Genomic DNA, 24,940 nt, shown 5'->3' with positions numbered 1-24,940 from the left:
CCGTGTAACTGATGCAAGTGGCTGAGCCGCTGTAACAGTAAAGGGAAAGCATGGGGCAGCGATTCCCCCACACAGAAGTCGTTTAAATGGCATTTTGTGTGGAGAAGCCACTTATATGAGTTGTGTTGAGCTATTACTTTTTTTCTTGTTTGATTGTATTTTGCAGACAGCTGAAAGTTTTTACATTTGGCAAATAAACCTTATTTGCTATGGGGGTTGAATAATTTTGATTGCAACTGTAAAGGTTATTCATTGTAATGAAAAGTTATGAATTCCTTGTGATTTTGTGATCTCAGCTTACAGTCCTTCAATAGGAAGTTAGGAACCATCATCGTTGTACTTCCAGTGGATAAAAATCTGTCCTGAACATGTGACAGCTTGATACACTACAGATATCCTGCGTGTCGATCACATAATCAGGACAGATTTATCCACTGAAAGTAAATTATGATGATTCCTAACTTTCTATTGGATGACTTCAAGAAGAGATCTTGGAAATCATAAGGAATTGATAAAGAAAGTATACTGGTGTTAGAAAATCACATAACTTTTCATTATACAATGAATAAATGTTATGTGCTGAAACCAGAATTACCCTTTACATATAATGTAACATAAAATATGGATAAAAAAATAACACCAACTAATCCAAGGTGCCAGACAGTAAAATGATTGGTCCTTGTATTTGCCTCATGGTTCCAGGTCAATGGACATACAGAATATGTAAGTATAGGAATGAAAATAGAAAGATGGAACAATGCCTCTCAGCGCCACCTAGTAGAAGGCAGCATTACTGCAAGTCATTGCCTCACCTTTTAATAGGTCTTTTAACAATGAACAAAGGTTCAGCCTTGCTGTACTTATTACAAGGTTATTTCTTGTAAAACCTGTAGTTTTAGGCATCTGACATTTCATGTTGGGATCATGAGCATAGACCCCAAAAAGTATTAGTCAGAAGGAGTTTACAGCCCTCTTCTGTACATCTTCCCCCCTCATTTCATAGCATCCAGTAGTTCTGAATTATGTTGACAGAAGCTCCATACTACATCATGGAAAACTTTGTTTTAACAATTGTGGATGCTCTTGGATCCACTGGCATAAATATAGGGGATGCAGGGGATGCGGTTGCATCTGGGCCCATGAGCCTTAGAGGGCCCATAAGGCCTCTCTTCTGCATATAGGGAGTCCAGTACAATGAATAAAGCATTATTGTTAGGGGCATTGGGGCCCAGGAGCTTCAAGTTACGCATCTGCTAGGATCCTTTAATCAGTGTCCATCTATTCTGCTCTTATGTACAGGAATACAATTTACTTCTATGTAATATCTTTTGACTTACAACTAAAAAGGTAGTATATGGTTGCCAGTCGGAGGTATTGAGAGTAAACTGTGCAATCCCATCTGAATCAGTTAACAGTTTTAGACATGGTCCATCGTCATCTTCATATTGCACTTCTAGGTTTACAACTTGCTTAGGCACTGGCTGGTTCTTCTCATCACTGACTTTAACCTGAGGAAGAGTAGAGGAAGCAGTTTGCAAGAGCCTTCTGAAGCAGCAGATCCACCAGACATCACACCTATGAATTGTCATCTTAGGTGCCCTACATATTAATGCTCAGTCATCCAATTCCCAATGATTCCCATCAGCTCTGGTCAAAATGTCCCCACACAACAGCAAGCGGCTGTAACTGGTGTGCGCCTGTCATACAGTAGTGTGTGTGCACAATAGTGTGACCAGAAATGGTCACCATATATGTGGTAGGAACATATTCTGACAATCTGGACCTTTAATTGGGGCTGTCTGACAGTCAGTTTCTTAGAATGAATGCTAGGTTAAATGACATCTGCCTTTCTTTATATAAATATTAGCGAAAAAAAAGTTCTGTCAGATATCCAGTAGTAGAAAGCCCTTTAACCCCTTTGTGACGGAGCTCGTTTGTGCCTTAATTGCCAACTAGTTTTTCAGTTTTCTTTATCGCATTTCAATAACCATAACTTTTTAATTGTTCCGTCGATACAGCCATATGAGGGCTTGTTGCGTGACAAGTTGTATTTTTAATGGTATCATTCTTGGGTACATATAATGTACTGCATAACTTTTAACATTTTTTTTCCCTTCCAGTGGGATTGGGAAAAAGTTTTGCCATTTGTTTTTTGGATTTCATTTTTACGACATTCAGGTCAGCACAATTCCGGCAATACCAAGATAATACAGGTTTTTTATGTTTTGCTTTTTTTTTAAAGATTTTTTTTCCTTATGTCGCTGCATTCCAAGAGTTATAGCATTTTTATTTTTCCATCCATTGAGCTCTATAGGGGCTTGTTTTTTGTGGGATAAACCCTAGTCTTCATTTATTCAATTTTTGTATACATTTTACATTTTGATTGCTTTTTATTCCATTTTTTCTAGAGGCAAAATTAATAGAATCTGCAATTCCAGCATGTTTTTTATTTTCACTTTTAATGGCATTCACCATGCACTATGATGTTAAATTAATTCTTCAAACCAGTACAAGTAATTCAATACCAAATTTATATAGTTTTTCTTTTGCAACTTAACAAAAAACTTTTTTTTATAGCTGCATGCAAATACCCCTAACATTTTTCTTTTTTGTTAACCGTGCTGTGCTTTTTTTTTTGCGGGATGAGTTGTACTTTTTAATGGTAACGTTTGTTGATCCATACAACGTTTTGATCGTTTTGTATTCTATTTATGTAAGGCAAGACAGGCAAAATTAGCTATTTTCACCATGTTTTTTGTATTTTGTTTTCATGGTGTGCACTATGTGAGTAAAATAATGTACTAACTTTTTTCTCTGGGTCATTATAAACGTAGTGATACCATGTGTGATTTCTTTTTGTTTACTTAGTAAAGGGGTAAAAATGGGGTTTTGACAATTTTATTTTCTACTTTATACATTTGTTCCACTTGGAGATTTGAATATCACTGTATTTTTTATTTCTTGTAATGTACTACTAAACTTAATAATAATAAAAATAATCTTTATTTATATAGCGCCAACTTATTCCACAGCGCTTACAAGACAGGGGGAACAGAAACAAAACCACGGTTACATGTAGTAATCAATTGATGGAAACAGTAGGAGTGAAGGGCCTGCTCCAATGAGCTTACATACTACAAGTAATAGGGTGGTAATAGGTGGTAAAGGGGCTGTAAATGTGCACGGTATGGTGAGGTGGAGTGTTTGGGATGCTACACACATAGACAATGGTCAAATTGAGCCATATAGTGGCTGAATCGGTATGACTGCAGGGGGCGGTTGATGGCGGCTAGCAGGGATTGCAATCAGTAGGACAGGGAGCATGTTATTAGGAAGGGGATGATTTAGGGGATGTGGTTTGCCTCCCTGAAGAGGTGCATTTTTAGAACATACCTGAAGTTGTGTGAGTCAGGGATTGCCCAGATAGTTTGGGATAGTGCGTTCCAAAAGACTGGTACTGCTTTGGAGAAGTCTTGAAGGCGGGAATGAGAGGTTCGAGTTAAAGGGGCGGTTAATCAGATTTCGTTGACGGAGCGGAGGGTGCGGGCTGGGTGATGGATTAAGATGAGGGAAGAAATGTAGGGTGATGTGGTGCTATGGAGAGATTTGTGGATGAAGGTAGTAAATTTTAATTATATTCTGTATTTGACTATGTAGCGGATGGGCAGGAAGATGAGCCTGGCTGCAGCATTCAGCATGGATTGGAGAGGGGAGAGTCTGGCGCAGGATAGGCCAATCAGCAGCGAATTGCAAGAATAGAGCCGAGAGTCGATGAGGGCAACGGTGAGTATTTTTAGCGTATCCACGGTGAGAAAAAGGCAGATTCTTATGATGTTCTTGAGGTGCAGGTGACATGTTCGGGCAAGAGATTGCATGTAGGGGTTAAAGGAAAGATTGGAGTCAAATATAACCCCAAGAAAGTGGTTGTGCTGTCTAGCAGCTATGGTGGTAACACACATTGAGATGGAGATGTCAGGATTAGGTCGGTTAGAAGAGGGCAGAAACATGAGTAGGTCAGTTTTTGGGAGGTTCAGTTTTAGGTAGAAACAGGACATAATATTAGAGACAGCGGACAGACAGTTGGTGGCATTCTGAAGGAATGGTGCTGTGATGTCATGGGAAGAGGTGTATAACTGGGTGTCGTCAGCATAGAGATGGTACTGGAATCCAAATCTCCTGATGCTTTGTCCAATAGGGGCTGTGTAGATGGAAAGGATGAAGAGGCCGAGGAGCGAGCTCTGGGGAAGCCCAACGGCAAGGGGAAAAGGAGAGGAGGTAGAGTCTGCAAAGCATACGCTGCACAAGCGGTCAGATAGGTAAGAGGCGAACCAGGAGTGAGCAGTGTCCTTTAGTCCAATGGAGCGAAGCATACTGAGGAAGAGTTTGTGGTCAACAGTGTCAAATGCTGTGGAGAGAACGAGGAGGATCAGTAGGGAGTAGTCACACCTGGATTTAGCTATCAGGAGGTCGTTTGACACTTTAGTCAGGGCGGTTTCTATCGAGTGTAGAGAGCGGATGCCGGACTGTAGGAGGTCAAGAAGAGAATTTTCTGAGAGATAGCTTATAAGGCGGGAGTAAACCATTCCATTCTAACCAATGCATTCTAATAGTTTGGAGATAAAGGGAAGATTTGAGATGGGTGAGTAGTTGGCAGCATAGGACGAGTCAAGAGTCGGTTGCTCTAGCAGTTGGGGGGATATGATAGCATGTTTGAATGAGGGGAAAATTCCAGAGGTCAGAGAGAAGTTGAAAATAGTGATGAGACTGGAGATAACCACCGGGGAGAGGGACTGGAGGAGGTGTGAGGGAAGAGGGTCGCTAGTGCAGGTGGTGGGACGAGCAGAGGAGAGCAATCTGGAGAATTCTTCCTCTGTCGTTGGTCTTAGTACAGAGAGTGAATATGAGCTGTTACTGACGAGACTAGGGTCGGGGCTAGTCTGGGTTTGGGAGGTTTGTTTCCTGTTGGATGTTGACGATTTCTATTTGAAGTTAGCAGCCAGCTTTTCAGCACTGAGATCCGTCACTGGGGCCTGCAATTTACAGCTAAGAAAGTAGTGAAAAGTTTAAAAGGGACATTTAGGGTTGTGAGATAGTTAGGAGATGAGAGAGGTGAAGTAGACTTGTTTGGCATAATGGAGGGCTAGGTTGTAGGTTCTGAGCATGAATTTAAAGTGGAGAAAGTTTGCGGACTTTTGTGACTTTCTCCACAGCCGTTCAGCACACCTAGAGCATTGCCGGATGAAGCGCGCCTGAGACGTGAGCCATGGTTTCCGTGGTCTGCCGAAGATGGCTTGGGTCATGGGGGGTGCCACTTCATCCAGGGCATGTTTGCGAATGGTGTTTTAGTGTATGGCAGCCAGGTTGGGGCAGGAGAGGAGAGAGATATGGGACAGAGAGGACTGTAAGGGCTCAAAGTTTTGGGTGTGTATGTATGGTAGATAGGAGGGTCTGGGGAAATGTTAGGGAGCTTGACAGAAAAAGAGAGGAGATTATGGTCTGAGAGTGGGAGAGGGGAATTAGTGAAGTGGGAAGCACAACAAAGATGGAAAAATACGAGATCCAGAATGTTGCCATCCCTGTGAGTGGGAGAAGCTGTGAGTTGCGAGAGACTAAGGGAGGAGGTAAACGATACAAGCTGAGAGGCAGACGTGGAGATGGGATCATTGGCGGGGATGTTAAGGTCGCCTAAAATGAGGGTTGAGATTTCACAGGAGAAGAAGTGGGGGAGCCAGGTGGCAAAGTGACTCAGAAACAGGCGAGGAGGACCTGGGGCGCGGTAGATGACTGTTACTCGCATGGACAGCAGACGGAAAACCGAGAAAAAGTGAGTTCACAGCCGCACACAAAAACAGAAAACCACTACTTAGTGGGGGTGTGAAAAGAAATGCAGTGCACGCTACCACTGAGTCCAGACTTCAATGGGCTCAAATGAGAACAGTCCATAAATTGATTGCGGAGCAGCACAGAAAACATGCATATATAAGCAGGTTGTTCACATCCTTCTTCTTAGTGTAAAAAGCATACCTTTATTGACAACATCCAGGTAAAAGTGGCAAAACAGCGACTGATCAGGCAGCCTTTTTCAAGCTCAATATCATTATGAACAGAGTGCATATTAATAGAAGTAAAGAACCAATCCAATATAGAGACAAAGACACACCCACGCAATACTCACAGATAATAGGGCCACTGGGGAGTCAATCGCAGATAGGGGCAGCTGATGATCATGTAGAAATCATTACATAGTTACAGGAATTGGGGTCCAATAAGGGAATCCTTGTGACGTCATCAAAGCAGGCCTGCCCATGTACTCTCACCATGTATATCGCGGTATCCCGCACCTCTTGCGCAATCGTTTAATTCCGATTGCCTGGCGGAGCCCCTGCATAGAAGGTATCGCGTGATCTCATAGATGTCGCACATGCGCAAAAAGCATCAAGTGGCGTCCGATTGCCTGGCGGTGGTACTACGTAGAGAATATAGCGGGATCTCATAGATCCCGCGCATGCGCAAAGGCGTCAAGCGGCGTCTTTGGCATAATCGTTTTATTTTTGACTTGATTGCCATATACCATGTGAAGTCTCATTGATAACATATGGGATCAACATGGTTTCCTGTTTTTCATATCAACTATGCCTATATATGTAGGATATCCTGAGCCTGGTGGCATCTATTGGAAAGTACCGTGACTGGAGATACAAAGATGTTTTATCTCTAGCTCCTCCCACAGCCAGGACTCCTGGGGTACAACGGTGTTTGGCATCTGGCCCCGCCTCCCTTGGTTGCCCTTGTTCCGAGCGGCTTCCTGATGACGCAGCACGACGCCTTTGCGCATGCGCGGGATCTATGAGATCCTGCGATATTCTCTACGTAGTGGCACCGCCAGGCAACCGGATGCCGCTTGACCCTTTTTGCGCATGCGCGACATCTATGAGATCCCGCGATACCTTCTATGCAGTGGCTCCGGCAGGCAATCGGAATTAAACAGCCCGCACATGCGCGAGAGGTGCAGGATGCCGCGATATACATGGTGAGAGTACATGAGCAGACGGAAAAGTCTCAGGGTATGTGCCTCGAACGATCGGAATGTGAGTGAGGGTACCTGGAGGATGACCTGGAAGGCGCATTGCAGGGAGAGAAGACCACCTACTTCTCTACCGTGCCTGTTTTCCGGTCTTGGGGTATGGGAGAACTGCAGGCCATTGTAAGACAAGGCAGCAGGGAGGCTGTGTCAGACTGCTGTATTCACGCTTCTGTCAGAGCTGTACTTCTGTATATTGTATTACAGTGTACTTAGTGTATTATAAAAGCCTATGAAGCTCAGCAAGAGGCTGAGCCTTATAGGCCACCATTGCTGGCAGGCCCAGAAGCTATATTCAAGTCTCTGGGTGCCACAGACACCCATTGGGACCCCACAATTACATTGCGGAGGTCCGATGGGTGAGCAAATGAGCCTCCTCCCTTTGTAAGTCTTTTATATGCCGCGGTAGCACTGATCACTGCATATAAAGGATTAAACAGTGGGAATCAAAGGTTTCTCTTGTCCTCGCTGTTTGAGCAGGTGCCAGGCTGTTATCCAACAACCGAGCACCAGTTCCCTCTGGCAAGGAGACCCGTGCAGGCTTCTGATACAGCCCCCACCACAGGATGGCACATCAGAATAAAGCCCCTTAACAGCAGCCGTTAAAAGGCGTATGGGTGGTTGTTAAGGGGTTAATCCTGGACATCAGTTGAGGTTTAAGAAGGCTTTTTCATAGAGCAATAAATATGATAGATTTCTGTACGTCATAACCATATAAGCAAAACTCATCACCACCACCCCCGCACACTCAACCCTAACCCTAATAAAATTAACTATATCCTCACTTAAAAAGTTTTACCTTACCTTGCCATGATATGGGAGCCCTTTTTGGTAAAGATTTTCACATTCCACAAATTCAACTGTGTTCCTTTTGTGGGAGGGGTGGACATCAACTGATGCTTTTTCACTATGACCTGAAAGAATGAATTCAGATTTTTGCTGAGAGGAAGCAAACTTTATTCAGGTGTAAACTGAACCAACAACCGTGTTACAACTTTTTCTAATCATGGAGACTGGAGGAATTCTTGAAAAGATGAAAGGATAGAGGTGGTTGGTACATAATGGTGGTGCCTGATTTTCAAGCATTTTCTTTGGTTTTATATTTAAAGTTTTTTTTATTTATGCATTTGGATGGCTACGTTTCCTCACAATATAAAACCCCTGCAGGACGGATGTAGCCTAATGTACAGTATGTGTAATGTGAAGTCATTTTCATTATTGTTTCAAATGCCAGCATTGTTGCAGTATTTCCTTCCTATCACTTACCTGTGCCATCTTCAGTCAGTTCAGATTTAATTTCTAAATACTGTGATTCGACTGTGGTTGTGAAATCAAACTGTGCAAGCTCAATCTCTCTGGAGACACATCCTTTACTGTCAGTCTATAAAGAAAATATCAATATAAAGTAACCAACAAGGAATATTGCAGTAACATTGCTGTTTGCTTCTATGGTGTCAAAAAGATGCAACTGTCAGGTTAGCATTGGAGCGGCCGTGCTGGAGGTTTCTTATTTTATCCCCCCTCTGTGTAAGGTGCCTGGCAGCTGAGTGTTTGGCTCAGTGAATGAAGATACTGAGGTCCATTAATTAATAAATTATCACATCAATTCATTTTTTCTGTAAGGAGCAGAGAAAAAAGAAGATTTTGGTGAAACTTTAACCCCTTCCCGCTCCAGGGCGTAAGTTTACGTCCTGGGAGCGGGGTACTTCCCGCAACAGGGCGTAAACTAACGTTCTGGGGACAGCACGAGACCACATATGATCTTGCAGTGGGAGCCGTCTGTCAGTCACAGCCGGCCTCCCGCTGTTAACCCCTTCCCTGCCGCGATTTAAGTAGATCGCGGCAAGAAAAGAGTTTACAGAGGGGGCACGCTCCCTCTGTGTCTTCGGCCGGCTCTCATGATGTTATCGCGAGAGCCCGGCATGTCGCCATGGCAACAGGACGCCAGACACTGGCGTCCTGTGTTGCCAGTGCCTGAGATCGCTGTAAAAGCGATAAGGCATGGCAGGGCAGTAGCTGAGCTTGAGGAAGGTCTGTTGACCGAAACGTTGCTTGTTTGTTATGGGGTAAATAAACGCATTTGTATTTTTCCATACTTTGGATTGCTGCCAGTCATTCTAATTACGTGGAAGATGCTGTGCTGTGATTCAGATGTCCACATATTTGCTTCCATTCATTTATAGTCCAAGCGCAATGCTCAAAGCATCATCACAGCTACCTCTGAGCATACAGCGCTGTGGTATCAGGCTTATGTGCAGCTGCTCGTCCATGATAACCCTTCTCATGCAGTTCACTACGAATGGTTCTAATGCTAATCCAACCATCACATCCCCTTAAAAGTCCGTCAGCTCTACATCTGGTGCCATCTGGTTTCCATATTGGGATATGCCTGGTGATATTTTCCTTTGCCCTCACATCCGATTTGCATATCCCCTTCGCCTGACAGCCCAGGATTGGAGACTGCCCTAATACTTTTGTCAGCATAGTATATATAAATTTGGTATCTACATAATTTTGTTTTCACAAAAATAAAGTTAGCTTCATTCTGTGAATGAACTTGAATGCTCTAAAAACATGGTAATTGTTTTTTTTCCATTTCACTTAATTGAAAAATTTTAAAAAGGTTTTTACCACATAAATAGTACAACTGAAAAATACAACACCCCCTGCAAAAAAACAAGCCCTCAGATGGCCATGTAACAGAAAAATGAAAAAAGCCTGCTGTCAGTTGTCTGCATCGGTAGTTAGGGCAGGAAGTGTAATAGATGGCTTCAATCAGCAAGGTTGGATGTCCAGACCTGCTGCACTGACAGTGGGCTGAAGGATCAGCTGAACAACTGGGATCCAAAGTGGCAAACCCCTGTCATCAACTGTTGAAGGCTTATTCTAGGGATAGATCATCGAAAGTAGGTGCCTGGAAAACCCCTTAACGACCGCCGATACGCTTTTTGATGGCCTGTATCGGCGGTCTATGTATGAAGTAAAATAAAAGTTTAAATCACCCCCCTTTTGCCATATCTATAGTAAAAAAAATCTTAATCATAAAAAAAAAATACACATCTGGTATCGCCGCATCCGTTAAAGTCTGATCTATCGAATTAGCATGTTATTTACCATGCACGGTAAAAGCCGTCTGAAAAAAAAAATAAAGAACGCCAGAAATGAGCTTTTTCAGTCACCTTGCCTCTCAGAAAAAATGCAATAAAAAGCGATCAAAAAGTTGTATGTATTTCAAAATGGTACCAACATAAACTACAGGACAACTCACAGAAAATGAGCCCTTGCACAACTACATCGACAGAAAAATAAAAAAGTTATTGTGCGCAGAAGATGGTGGCAGAAAATAATAAAAAAAATTAAATGTCTGTGAAAAAAAGTAAAAGTAGTACAGCATAAAAAAAACCATATAAGTCTGCTATCGTAGTAATCGTACTGACTAGAGATGAGTGAGCACGCTCGGATAAGGCAGTTACTCGAGCGAGCATTGCTCTTCTTGAGTAACTGCATTCTCGTCCGAGCAGGCTCAGGGGGCGGCGGGGGTGAGCAGGGGGGAGAGAGCCTGCTTCCCCCCGCCGGCACCCACCCTGAGCCTGCTCGGATGAGAATGCAGTTACTCGAGTAACTGCCTTATCCGAGCCTGCTTACTCATTTCTAGTACTGACCCATAGAATAAAGTTATCATGTCCTTTATGTTGCCGTTTATGCGCCGTAGAAAAAAGACATTATATGGTACAATTGAATATCACCATTGAAAAATACAACTTGTCCTGCAAAAAAACATGCCCTCATACAGCGACGACGATTATTTATAAGTGGGGAGGAGAAAACCGAAAATGGAAAAAAAAAAGGTCTGTGTCATTAAGGGGTTAAAGGGAGCTTCAATAATACACTTCACCATTAGTGAATTAATTTTTTCTAAATTATAACAATTTTATTCTCTTCTTCGATTTGTATATAATTAAGGAAAACAGGATAAAATAGGGGTTTTTAGGTCTCTTTCTCACCTTCTCTCCCTTAATGGTTATACAATTTCTTTTATCCGTTTCTTCTTCGTAACGCCGTAAAGGATAGTATTTTTCAGCACACACCGAAAGATCAATTACACCTTCTACTGGTTTTCCATAAGTATAACTGGAAATGAAGACATGAGTTATAGATGCTGTCACTCCCTTATGGGCTGTTCAACTACTGTCTTCCTGGCCAATCCAGTTTAGAGGTCTAGGTCTCATTAAGAGAAACCCACTGTGCAGTGATAAATTATTACTCTATCAAAGTCATTTTTAAGCCTCCTTGTAGTGTACAGAAAATGTAACTACAGAGATAACTACTGAGATGTGTCACGGTGGCTTCACACGAGCGTGTTTTCGTGCGTGCATACGCGTGCACAAAAACATGTGTCTATTACAACATATGCATTCCCTATGGTGTGTTCACGTGTCCATGTTTTACAGATGCGTGCCTGCAAAGATAGGAAATGTGTGCACAAGAGGGAATGCACGCATTGTCTTCAATGGAGCCACGGCTGCTGCCGGCGGCTCCATTGAAGGCAATGGTCTGCCAGCACCCTGTAATTGTTTTTCATGGAAGGGTTTTACATATAAACCCTTCCCTGAAAAACAAGAATTTTAGTGTAAAAAAAAAACAAAAAAAAAACTTACCTGTCCGCTGCTGCCGTGTCCCCGCGAGGAAAAATAATTCCCTGCTGCACCTGCCACATCTGTGACAGATGCAGCAAAGGAATTCTTCATCCCTGCGGTGAATAAAGGATTCCCTACCACAGCTGTCACACATGGCCACCAAACCTTCTACACGTATATAACATTTAGGTATCGCTTACCTAAAAAAATAGGTTTTAAGCATTTCCGCAGCATATGCTAAATCTAACTGAGCCATGCAGTGAGTGGGCTGGACTGTCTTGGCTGCTTGAAATACACCCCATAACAATGCCCCCCCAGTGTCAGCATGATGTGGATGATGTACGAGACACCGTCCACAGGGTGGGTGACTGAAATCTTGCACGTGTACTAGGATATCTCTGCCTGTGGCATGCGCATTAGTACAACAAATCTGCCCAAGAAAGGGTCAAATGCACTGCACATGTGGAATCTTTGGTTGCACACGCAAGGCTTCAATCACCTTGTGCATGGCGTCTTCTACATCCTGTTAAAATTAAGTGGCGGCTGTACCTTGGGCAGCCGAGATGGTCTGGCCTGGCTAAATGAACACTCCATCACAATTAGCATACGGTGCGGGAAATGTTTAAAACCTATTTTTTCAGGTATGTTTTGCTCAGTAACTATAACAAAATACGTATAAGAATGAGCGTTACTTCAATGCTGTATAGGCGTAGGAGGTTTAGTAGTCTTAGACAGGTTCCCTTTAACGTCTGCTCTACACTGGCATCTATTGCTGATAACTGGTATTGAAAACCCGCCTCCAGCAAGAGATTGCTCTGATTGGTTGTTGAGCACCGGCAGAATGGCTGTGATTGGTGCATCGAGCGCCGGCTCCAATTAGCTGAGTCAGCGCTCGACAACCAATCAGAGCAATCTCTTGCTGGAGGTAGGGTTTTCAATCCCCGTTACTAGCAATAGATGCTCTGTGGACATTGAAAAGTGAACGAAAAGCCTGCTGAAATGCCAGAGAGTAGTGGGATTAGCCATTAGAAGCGCCTCCCTGATCATTTCTTTAAGAGAGTAGTGGGAGGGACCTGGATGGTGCCAGCTAAGTGAATATTGTTTTTTTTTTTTCTTTTCAGCTGCCTTTGCTAGGTTTTCAGCTGTGCTGAAAATGCAGCCAAAATGTTGTCAGAAACACATGACAATGCTGCTGAAACCACAGTAAACTCAGAATTTCTGCAAACGCCTGTGTAGGAAGCCTTAGCGGAGAATTATTCAACAGATTTTTAGTCTGGGAGTGAGCCATGTTGATAGTATCATCTATGGTTCAGATGTGGAAATAAATAAATCTGTGTCTGGAGCAAAAGTGCATAGTAGTTGAGTGAATGATCAACTAAGAAAAGTAAGCTTTGAGAGACTTGAAAGGTGGTGACCAAGCATTACCATGTGATAAGGAAGCAAGAATGAGGTTCACCTACAAGAGCTGATATCATCTTTGAATTGGATTGGAAAGGGTAATAAAAAGAACGTACTTGAGCATCATATTTCCCATGCAAGTGCTACAATTATACTACCCTTACATACTATATAGAGCCAACAATGACAGAACAGGAAACTCAGTACATCTACATGAAAATAGCCCTTTATGGTCACCAATGCAGATCACCCATAAAAAGTACAGATTGTGTTTTAGAAACAGCATACACCATTTGTTGATGACGAGTGCTACAGGAAGTGGTAATTAGTGTTACCAAAGTCGATTTCCTGGTGACCCTCTTTTTAGCCACAGAGCCCACCATGCAATAGCATAGCAATGTTATGAGCTTAGATCAGAACTGTGAAAATCAATCACCTGTTACCTGAAAGTAGCATCTCTATTCTGGCTGACTGCGTGTATGTTCTGATTGCTGGTACTGTTGCATCTATTGGTGGATACTATTGCTACGTATGGAGTTTGGTAGTCAGTAACACTGTTGGTCTTCTTACCTGCCACAAGCATCCAGGCGAAAGGACTTATCTGTTAGGCCTACATCAAATGGGATTTTGATATTAAGCTCGAACCTTTGTGGGACTAGAGAGAATAAAAATGTCAATTATTAGAAATTCTGACAATCTTCTGCTAATTGATCATTTATTTCTTTTTAGTCAAGGCAATATGTAAGTAATACTAACTAGGACATGTACAACAGCAGATAATATTGCTGAAAATATATACAACAGCGGATAATATTGTATGTTGTTGGGCAACATTGGTTCCAGAAGATTTATGTATCCTTCAGTAACAGAGTCATAGTAGGCTCCTTTACACCTCCCCCGTGTGTAGGAAGCCTTATATGGAGGTATAGAATAGGCCCAGAATAGCAAGGTTGCCAACTGTCCAGAAATTCATTCACAGTCTGTAAAAACAGAAAGCTTTTTTTACAGCATCTGCAAAAAATATTTGAAGCATCTGAGTTTTTTGAGGGCTGGTGGTACTTAAGCAGATTATGACTGAAGTTATCATCTTTTTACAGTTCACAGTAATTACGTGTAACAAGTTCATATAATCACAGAATAGTAGAGTTGGAAGGGACCTTCAGGGTCATCTAGTTCAACCCCCTGCTCAGTGCAGAAATCACTAAAATTATCCCAGACAGATATTTGTCCAGCCTTTGTTTGAACACTTCCATTGAAGGAGAACTTACCACCTGCTGTGGTAACCTGTTCCACTCATTGATCACCCTCACTGTCAGAAAGTTTTTTCTAATATCTAATTAGTGTCTTCTCCCTTTCAGCTTCATCCCATTGCTTCTAGTCTTTCCTTGTGCAAATGAGAATAGGGCTGATCCCTCCGCACTGTGACAGCCCTTCAGATATTTGTAGACCACTATTAAGTCTCTTCTCAGCCTTCTTTTATGCAAGCTAAAGATTGCCAGATCCGTTAACCGTTCCTCATAGGAAATGATTTGCAGACTGCTCACCATCTTGGTAACTCTTCCCTGAACTTGCTCCAGTTTGTCGATGTCTTTTTTAAAGTGGGGTGCCCAAAACTGAACACAGTATTCCAGATGACGTCTGACTAAGTAAGAGTAGAGGGGGATAATTACCTCACGTGATCTAGACTCTATGCTTCTCTTAATACATCCCAGAATTGTGTTTGCCTTTTTGACTACTGGATCACATTGTTGATTCATGTTCAGTCTATGATCTATTAGTATACCCAAGTCTTTATCATATGTGCTGCTGCTTAGCCCAATTCCTCCCATTCTGTATGTGCTTTTTTCATTTTTCTTGCCCAGATGTAGGACTTTGCATTTCTCCCTGTTAAATACCATTCTGTCAGTCGCCACCCACTGTTCAAGCTTTTCTAGGTCTTTTTGAATACTCCCTCTCTCTCTTCTCTAGTATTAGCTATCCCTCTTAGCTTTGTGTCGTCTGCAAATTTGATCAGTTTCCCATCAATTCCCTCCTCCAGATCATTTATAAAAATGTTGGACAACACTGGGCCTAGGACAGAGCCTTGTGGTACCCCACTTGAAACATTCTTCCACTTGGATGTGCAGCCATTCATGACCACTCTTTGAGTACTCTGCCAGTTGTGAATCCACCTAACAGCTGCCTTGTTAATCCCATATTTGGTCATTTTTTCAATAAGTATGGTATGAGATTTCTTGCCAAATGCTTTGCTAAAGTCAAGATATACTATATCCACCGCATTTCCCTGATCAACCCAGTCGGTGATTCTGTCATAGAAGGAAATTAGATTTGTCTGGGATGACTTGTTTGTTACAAACCCATGCTGGCTCTGATTAATTACTCCATTTTCAACCTAATAAGTATTACATGCTGTTTAATATTTTTTTAGAATATCTTTCCCAATATAGAAGTCAGGCTCACAGGCCTATAGTTTCCTGGATCCACCTTCTTCCATTTAAAGAAAGGGACAACATTTGCCCTTTTCCAATCTTCTGGGACTTCTCCAGGAATTTTCAAAAATTATGGTGAGTGGTTCAACAATTACCTCTGCTGCTTCCTTTAGTATCCTAGGATGTAATTCATCTGGACCTTGAAACTTGAATCCATTTAAGTTAGCTAAGTGTTCCCTTACCATCTCTCTGCTTATTGATAGTCTGCATTCTTTTATTCCCCCTAATAGCACAGGGAAGATCGGTTGATGTTCCATCTACTTTCTGAGAGAAAACAGATACAAAATAGGAATTTCAAAGTTCGGCCTTCTCAACATCATTTTTAACCAATTCACAATTTTCATCTTGTAAGCATCCAATAGCATCTTTGACTTTTCTTTTCCTTTTGACATACCTCCTTTTTTTATTGCTTTTGGCCTCTGCTGCAAGCTTCAATTCATTATTAGCTTAGCTTTTCTGACACTTCCCCTACAGTTTCTGCAGACCACATTATATTCTTCTTTAGATATTCCCCCCTCCTTCCATTTGATAAACATATTTTTCTTCATTTTTAACATTTGTGAAGGTTCTGTGCTCATCCATCCTGGTCTCTTTAAATGCTTCCCATTCTTCCTTCTTTTAGGGATTGTTAACGGTTGTGCTTTGAGAATTTCATTTTGCAACATTTCCCAACCTTCTTGGACATTTCTGTCCAGTATCTGATCTATAAACATGCTTTACTTATCATTAAGTATGGCTTTCCAGAGTATTCATAAAAAATGTTGACTATCTGTGATTTTTGGACAAGTTAGGGAAACAGAAAATTACTGTTGGCAACTGTGCAGAGTAGGCTACAGGCACCATGTTTGGCATAGTTTATTACACCTGAAAATTGTACTCTAGACATCATTTTACATTTATTATTACATGTTCATTGAATTATTTTCATGTCAACTTACCGTATTTATTGACTTCAAAGGATATCATACAGCCATCAGGTATGTTAATCTTGTACCTCCCATAAGCTAATTCATGGGCCAGTGGAAAGCTGAACTCAGCAAATCCTTGTGTTGTATACACATCCAGCCACTGTGCTATGCGCTGGTTATTTTGGTTCTGTGGAAGAGAGGGAAATAATGGGATTTTCTATGGCATCAAGTCTAATTTAGGGTTGGACTGGCCCTCAAGACAACCCCAGCAGACCAGAGAACGTTTTTCATTATATTCTGTCTCATACTGCTATGGAAAATATATAGAATTTTTCTTCGTGTCCCAGAAGATCAAGGATTTTCTTCTCCTCTTTCTCACAATCATGTTTCTGTCTTAGAAGCAGTTCCAAATTAAGTGCAACCAGTCCAGCAGTACTGTGGCCCCATAGATAAGGGGACCCACTGTTACCATAAAAGCAGCTAGAAGTTTCCTAATGTCTTCTCAAGTATAATGCATTAAGAAAATCTTCAGACCCTTTTGATTTTTTACATTTTGTTATGTTGTGGTCTTGTGCAAACTTATAAAAAAAAATATTAAGTTTTTCCCCATCATTCTGCATACAATACCCCATTAATTACAAAGTGAGAACAGAATGTTAGGAATTTTTGCTCATTTTTTACGAACGAAAAACTAACATTTTGCATTAACAACAGAATTTACACCAGTACTTAGTCGAAGCCCCTTTGGCAGCTATTCCAGCCTCCAGTCTTTTCGGGTATGATGCCACAAGGTTTGAACACCTGGATTTAGTGATTTTCTGCTATTCTTCTCTACTGATCCTCTCTAGCTCTGTCAGGGTGGATGAAGAGTCATCTATGGACAGCTATTTTCAAGTCTCTCCAGAGATGTTCAATTGGGTATAAATCAGGACTCTGCGCTACTCAAGTTAATTCACATAGCTGTCTCTAAGTCACTAATGCATTTTCTTAGCTGTATGAATAGGGTCATTGTCTTGTTGGAAGGTGAACCTTCTGCCCAGTCCGGGGTCCCTTGTGCTCTTAATCATGCTTTCATTAAGAATATCTCTGTACTTTGCTCCATTAAACTTTCCATCAACATTGACCAGTCTCCCTATCACAGCCGTTGAAAAACACCCCCACAGCCTGATGCTGCCACCATAATGCCACACTGTATGGATGATATTGGGCAAGTGATGAGTGGTGCCTGGTTAACTGCAGACATAACACTTAGAATTGAAAGTCCAGATTGGTGGAGTGCTGCAGTGATGGTTAACCTTCTGGAAGTTTCTCTCATCTGCAAACAGGATCTTTGAAACTCAGCCAAAGTGTCCACTGGGTTCTTGGTCAGCTTCACCAATTACTAAGTTTGGTAGGATCGACAGCTCTAAGAAAAGTACTAGTTGTTCCAGACTTTGTCCATTTACGAATTATGGAGGCTACTGTGCTCTTGGGAACTTTCATTATGTGGCAACCGAGCGCAATCCTTAGAGGGGTAGACAACGGAGAAACAAGATGGTAGTCAACGGTGGCTCTGCTGCTCCTCTCTGAAGGTAAGACTTTGCTTGTTAGGTACTCACACTTAGATGTACTCCTTGTAACTACATGACTAGGCTCCAGAACTAGACTACTTCTTAGAAGACTTTGTGTAGATGTTCACCTTGTAACTCCCCGATCTCTATCTCTGGATGTCTTCTCTCAGCTACCTCCAAAACTTGATTTCCTCCATGGCTGAGCTCAAGGACTAGACTTCCAAACCACACCCAAGTACTAATTTTTATACGTTCCCACTAACCAATCCTGGGCTAGAGGAAATTGTCTCTATCCAACCCCAGAGCCAGCTAGACGTGATTGACAAGACACAGAGCAGCTTAGGTTACATTCTGCAAAGTCATTCACAAGTTAGCTAGAGAGACACCGGACATTGACTTTTTTCTGGGATTTTGATCCTGATTCCCTGCTGTAGGCGTGCATATTGCTGGGTCCTGCCCTGTGGGAGAAGCTGGTGAGTGCCGCTGGTGCTACTTCTTACACTACTGGACATTGACTTTTTGGTGACCAGTCTAGGCCAAAACACATAACCAGACACAGTTTAACAGACATATACACATATGCTTCACTTGAGGTAGCTAATAGAGTGCTGTTGGGGCCCTAACTCCGTGCCACTACAATTGCAGCAGAAAATTTTTGTAATCGTCTCTAGATCTGTGCCTCTCTGAGCTCTACCGGCAGTTCTTTGCTCCTTATAGTTTAGTTTTGGCTTTGATATGCATTGTGAGCTGTCAGACTTTATAAAGACAGGGGTGTATCTCTTAAAAATTATATCCAATCAACTGAATTTACCACCAGTGGGGTCCAGTCAAGGTGTAGAAACATCTCAAAGATGATCAAGTGAAAAGGATGGCCCCCAGAAATAAATTTCAAGTGTCACACCAAAGGGTGTGAATACTTATGTCAATGCAAAATGTTAGTTTTTCATTTTTTAAAAATTTAGAAACATTTCTAACATTTTGTTTTCATTTTGTCATTATGGGGTATTGAGTGCAGAATGTTGGGGGAAGAATTAAATGTTTCACTTTGCACTCTGAAGGTCAGCTAACTACAAAAACAGCCCTCTCTAAAACCCACTACTTAGGACTTTCTGGGTTCCTGATTGTTTTGATGTTTGGTTGGATATGGCCAGTCTACAAACTTGCAAACTGACTTATTTTTTACATTATATTACACTATTATTGTGACTTTGCTGTCACCTCACCTACTGGATTCCAGACCCGAGAACCAGACAGTTACACTAAGATTAAGGCCTCATGTCCACGGGCAAAAGATGATTTTAAATCCGCAGCGGATCACCCGCACGCGGATCCGCATCCCATAGGGATGCATTGACCACCCACGGGTAGATAAATACCCGCGGAGGGTCAATAAAAGTGAATTAAAAAAAATATGGAGCATGAAAAAAAATGGACATGCTCCATTTAGGTGCGGGTCTCCCGCAGGCTTCTATTGAAGCCTATGGAAGCCGTCCGGATCTGCGGGAGACCTAAAATCAGAATATACTCGCCTGCTCCGGATCTTCCCTTCTTCGCAGCTTGATCTTCTCTCCGTCACGGATGGATCTTTTTTCTTCGGGCCGCCGCATGCGCGCGGCACGCAGCTGGCGTGCCGTGCACATCCGCCGGGCTGAAGAAAGAAGATCCGGCCGTGACGGAGAGAAGATCAAGCCGCGAAGAAGGGAAGATCCGGAGCGTGTGGAGAGGTGAGTAATTCTTATTTTCAGCCCTCATGTCCGCGGGGCAGGAGGGACCCGCTACGGATTCTCCATGGAGAATCCGTAGCGGGCCTGATTTTCCCCGTGGACATGAGGCCTTAGAGTCTTTTTCTTTAAAGTGACTAGTATTCTAGCATAGTAATTGGTCTTGATCCTGGAGATTTTATTGTCTTTCTTCATCAGTGAATACATGTATTTTCAAAAACACCATTGACATGTATCAGAAAAATATTAGTGCAGGATTAAGGGGATGTTGCAGATGCCTATTATATTAAGGAATTGCCATAGATGAAAAGGTTGAAATCTGCTGCATTTCCGCAGAAAAACCCACATGTAAAATCGAGTTGTCGATGGACAAAGAAAATAAAACAAAAAGGAAAAAACTCAGCAGCGTGTGAACGTACCATACTAGACACATCCTGGTCGATATTATGCACGTTAACAAATACGCTTGTATAAAAGTGTTAATATCATTAATCCATACATATTTGCAAGTAAATGCATCAATGTGTAATATAACATACTTTGTTCTACAAGTATACAGGACTTGTTATACTTACTTGTATTTCAACCAGAGGATACTAAAAAAAATTGAGAAAATGATAATGTTACATGTAAAATACAAATAAATCAAATATTAAATATGAACGGATATTAACAGGTCATGTGTTCTCCGCCCCCGGATTTTGCAGCAAATACCTGGCATAGCATAGCTAGGGCAAAGTGTGATTTCATGGCCATGAGCGGAGGAGAAATCTCAGCATGCTGTGATTCTGTGCAGCTTCCATTCGGACGGCTTCCATTTAATTCAATAGAAGCCGTTCATCCCGCGGCCCTTCCGTAGTGAGCACTGCAGAAGGGCCGCGGGATCCGAATTATCGCCTAGGGATGGCGCCTACTGTGCATGTGCGACGGCCAGCACATCCGCAGCACAGAGGCTGCCTGCACACAAAGACGCCGGACAGGTACGCAGGGGTCACCGCTCGGGCACAGGGTTGAATTCCACTGCGGGACACCATATCCGGAATTTGATCCGTACATGTGTAGGCAGCCTAAAGCTGCAAACAAACCATGTGTAGTCTGATCATGTAGTCTGATCATGTAGTCTTCTTAATAAAGGGACTGTTCCAGGTAAGAAAATTGCAGCTGCTTTCTTCCAAAAAACCACACCACACCTGTCCATCTATTGAGTCTAATATTGTAACTCTGAATGGAGGTCAGTTGCAATACCAAACATAACCTGTGAACGGATGTGGTGCTGTTTTGGGAAGAAGGCAGCCATGTTCTTCTAATCCCCTTCACTCTACAGACAATAGGACAGGGGGCAAGAAAAAGGAGGACTATAGGTATACCAGTAGTGCGTTCCTGCACCTCGACGTGCGTTTCACCACCTGCTTCCTTAAGTGGTTAGTGAACATTACACATAGGTGGGTATATATCTACCAAACAATCAAGTACAAGTGACATTAAGCAATCTACCAAAGAGGGTGGGGCACCTATGATGTCACTTGTACTTGATTATTTGGTAGATTTATACCAACCTATGTTTAATGCTCATTGACCCCTTGAGGAAGCAGGTGGTGAAACAAGCGTCGGAGTGCAGGAACGCACTACTGGTATATTTGTAGTCCTCCTTTTACTTTATGCACATTGGATTGAATTATTACATGTAAAAGGACTGACTACTTTTATATTTTTATACCAATGTATTGGTTTGTCTATATGTAATACCAGTTTATATAGACACTGCATACCATGTTTCTTAAAAATTTTTGTAATCTTGAGGTCTAATAAAATTCTGTTTATTATGCTCCTGTGTCTTGTGTGTTGGACTTAGTGGTTTGGTGTAGCACCCACAAGAACTGCGCAAAATATGCGCACAAGAAATATTGCAGCATGTTTTATCTTGGTGAGTATTACGTGCGCATACATGCCAAGATAGTACATGTCCGTGGTTATCTTTTCCCTTTGGAGAGGATTCTGGCTTTGACTTTTATTCCTAGTATTTTTACAAGGTCAGTTAACATGTCTAATATTGATTTGCATGAATGCTGTCATTTAATAGTTGGAGCTGTTGAGGCATTGTTCCATCTTCTCATTTGCATAAATAATGGTGTAAATTTACCATTCCTGTTGCACCAGAATTCCTGCATAAGTTGAACCACAATTTTGGCGCAAATCATTTTAGACTAGTTAATGATTTACACCAAATCTGTCAGTGTGCAAGACCGTGCTAGATTGGGCGCATCTTTGGTCTGCCGCACTAACTTTATCTTGTTTGTGTAGTATACAACCTGAATAAATCTGCCCCTGTATGTTTTGCCTTGTCTTATTTGTTGGCGAAGTGAACATTTCATGGTGATCAAAAAGAATTCTCACCTTTTGATTTATAGCTTGTAAATCTGTGTTCATAGTCACCAACTGAAACTTCACTAGAATAAAAGAATATCAGGGAAACAGCAATTATTATTTCACTCATAAGACAAATCTTGTAATGTTGATACAGTGAAAACCTTCGTAAGTTTACCACCCAAATTTACAATGAAAAATGGTTTGCTGGGAGATAAGGGTTGGTCCTCTTATACAAGCGGACAACATGCACAGAAGGGGGATAGATCACTTCCAAACCCCCTTGGAAGCATCTAATATCTTAGGGAAATGAAGGATTAAGTATATTGAAAAAAAGGAGGGAGAAACGCATGTCAAGAACAAGCTGATGGTCATTAGGACTTGGCTTTGATTTCCTACAACCGGGTTAGTGTTATTTCTCTTTTGTATAAATTCTTTATTTATAAATTTTGTGGTGGATACAGGAAGAAAAAAAAGGAAAATTTGCTTTTGTAGTGACCTACACAGGGTGGAGGCATCAGTGTAGTGGCTGACACAGGGTTGAGGCATCAGTGTAGTGGCTGACACAGGGTGGAGGCATCAGTGTACTGGCTGACACAGGGTGGAGGCATCAGTGTAGTGGCTGACACAGGGTGGAGGCATCAAGAGCAAGAGTTACTGATGCTTCTGTAGTTAGGCAAGGACGGATTCAGGAGATGTTTTTGAGGAACACGTGACATAAGTGACAATATAGTGAGTGAAGGAAAAGGTTAGAATCAAATATGACCCCAAGACAGCTGGCGTGCTGCCATCTGAAGCCAATCCCTTACAACTCTATTGCTTATACCTTCTTTGTGTACAATGATAACACAATGGGGTATATGTATTGTGTATTTTGAAGTGTGCACCAAAATTGCTACTTTTGCAAATTTACTATTTTGGTGAGCATTAACCACTTGAGTGGCGGGTTTCTTACCACCCTGTCAGACCCACCAAGGCAGGTTTTTTAAATGGGCCAATTATTTAATTTCAACTAATTTTCCAGTCGCGTTCCGAGAGCCATAGCTTTTTTATTTTTCATTGACACAGCAATATGGGGGCTTGTTTTTTGAGGGACAAGTTGTACTTTTTGATGGCATCATTTTTGGGTGTATATAATGTGTTACCTAACTTTTGTAAAAAAATTTGTAGGGAGATTGGGGAAAAAAAAGAAATTCTGCCATTTGTTTTTTGGATTTCTTTTTTACGGCGTTCAGCATACAAAATAAATAATGTGATAACATTATTCTCTGAGGCAACACGATCCCGGCGATACCAAAGGTATACAGTTTTTTAATGTTTTCTAGAGATGAGCGAACGTACTCGTCCGAGCTTGATATTCGTGCGAATATTAGGGTGTTCGGGATGCTCGTTACTCGTAATGAGTACCACGCGGTGTTCCGGTTACTTTCAGTTTCCTCTCTGAGACGTTAGCGCGCTTTTCTGGCCAATTGAAAGACAGGGAAGGCATTACAACTTCCCCCTGTGACGTTCAAGCCCTATACCACCCCCCTGCTGTGAGTGGCTGGGGAGATCTGACGTCACCCGAGTATAAAAATCGGCCCCTCCCGCGGCTCGGCTCAGATGCCTTGTGAGTTAGCTGAGGGACAGTGGTATTGTGCTGGAGCTGCTGTAGGGAGAGCGTTAGGAGTTAGTGTAGGCTTCAAGAACCCCAACGGTCCTTCTCAGGGCCACATCTAATAGTGTGCAGTACTGTGTTAGCACTGTATTTTATTTATTTTTTTCAAAATTGGATCTGCAGAGCATTGCGCCCTGCAATAGGGACAGAAGTGGTGGTTAGGCAGGGAGAGTGTTAGCAGTGAGTGTAGGCTTCAAGAACCCCAACGGTCCTTTCTAGGGCCACATCTATCCGTGTGCAGTACTGTCCAGGCTGCTGTTAGCAGTGTTGCATATTTTTTTTCTTTTCTCAAAACCGGCTGTGCAGACCATTGCACCCGGCATTAATACTACAGGGATAGAATTGTGTAGGCAGGGCCAGAAGACATACATTATTCATTGAATAGACGCAGTGTGGCTTGTCCTTTGAAAAACAAGGGAAAAAATTCTATTTCGCCTGCCTCTGACAGTCCTCAGGGCTCTGGGTACGTGTGTGCTGCATGCAGAACGTTAAAAAAAATCAGACGCATCCAGCTACGTTTTACTGCAGGCTTGCGCCAATTTTTTTCCTGCATGGGAAATCCCTGATCTGCTGTAGCGAATAACTTTGCATCACTGCAGTTCTCTGACACATTTGCAGGGCCACAACACAGTTATTAAACTTAGTAGTATTCATTGAATACACGCAGTGTGGCTTGTCCTTTGAAAAACAAGGGAAAAATTCTATTTTGGCTGCAGGCTTGCGCCAATTTTTTTCCTGCATGGGAAATCCCTGATCTGCTGTAGCGAATAACTTTGCATCACTGCAGTTCTCTGACACATTTGCAGGGCCACAACACAGTTATTAAACTTAGTAGTATTCATTGAATACACGCAGTGTGGCTTGTCCTTTGAAAAACAAGGGAAAAAATTCTATTTTGGCTGCAGGCTTGCGCCAATTTTTTCCTGCATGGGAAATCCCTGATCTGCTGTAGCGAATAACTTTGCATCACTGCAGTTCTCTGACACATTTGCAGGGCCACAACACAGTTATTAAACGTAGTAGTATTCATTGAATACACGCAGTGTGGCTTGTCCTTTGAAAAACAAGAGAAAAAATTCTATTTTGGCTGCAGGCTTGCACCAATTTCTTTCCTGGCTTGGAAATCACTGGTAAT

At 42.1% G+C, this 24,940-nt stretch overlaps 1 protein-coding gene across 1 annotated transcript in view; it reads right to left on the bottom strand.

Moving 5' to 3' along the window:
- The window catches only part of LOC136626161 (alpha-2-macroglobulin-like protein 1), a 176,651-nt gene that overhangs the window by 125,318 nt on the left and 26,393 nt on the right, over positions 1–24,940 (bottom strand). Inside the window, exons 4-11 of the mRNA XM_066600968.1 lie at positions 22,179–22,231; positions 20,360–20,380; positions 16,544–16,700; positions 13,687–13,771; positions 11,086–11,212; positions 8,348–8,462; positions 7,886–7,995; positions 1,338–1,508 (exon numbers count right to left, since the gene is read on the bottom strand). Of these exons, the coding sequence (XP_066457065.1) occupies positions 1,338–1,508; positions 7,886–7,995; positions 8,348–8,462; positions 11,086–11,212; positions 13,687–13,771; positions 16,544–16,700; positions 20,360–20,380; positions 22,179–22,231 (839 nt within the window). The remainder of the gene's footprint in view (positions 1–1,337; positions 1,509–7,885; positions 7,996–8,347; positions 8,463–11,085; positions 11,213–13,686; positions 13,772–16,543; positions 16,701–20,359; positions 20,381–22,178; positions 22,232–24,940) is intronic.

The sequence above is a fragment of the Eleutherodactylus coqui genome, chromosome 4 (genome assembly GCF_035609145.1).
Source record: "Eleutherodactylus coqui strain aEleCoq1 chromosome 4, aEleCoq1.hap1, whole genome shotgun sequence".
In the NCBI taxonomy this organism is placed as follows: domain Eukaryota; kingdom Metazoa; phylum Chordata; class Amphibia; order Anura; family Eleutherodactylidae; genus Eleutherodactylus; species Eleutherodactylus coqui.
Note: the sequence above shows the minus strand (reverse complement) of the source record. Positions and strands in the feature narration are given on the sequence as shown.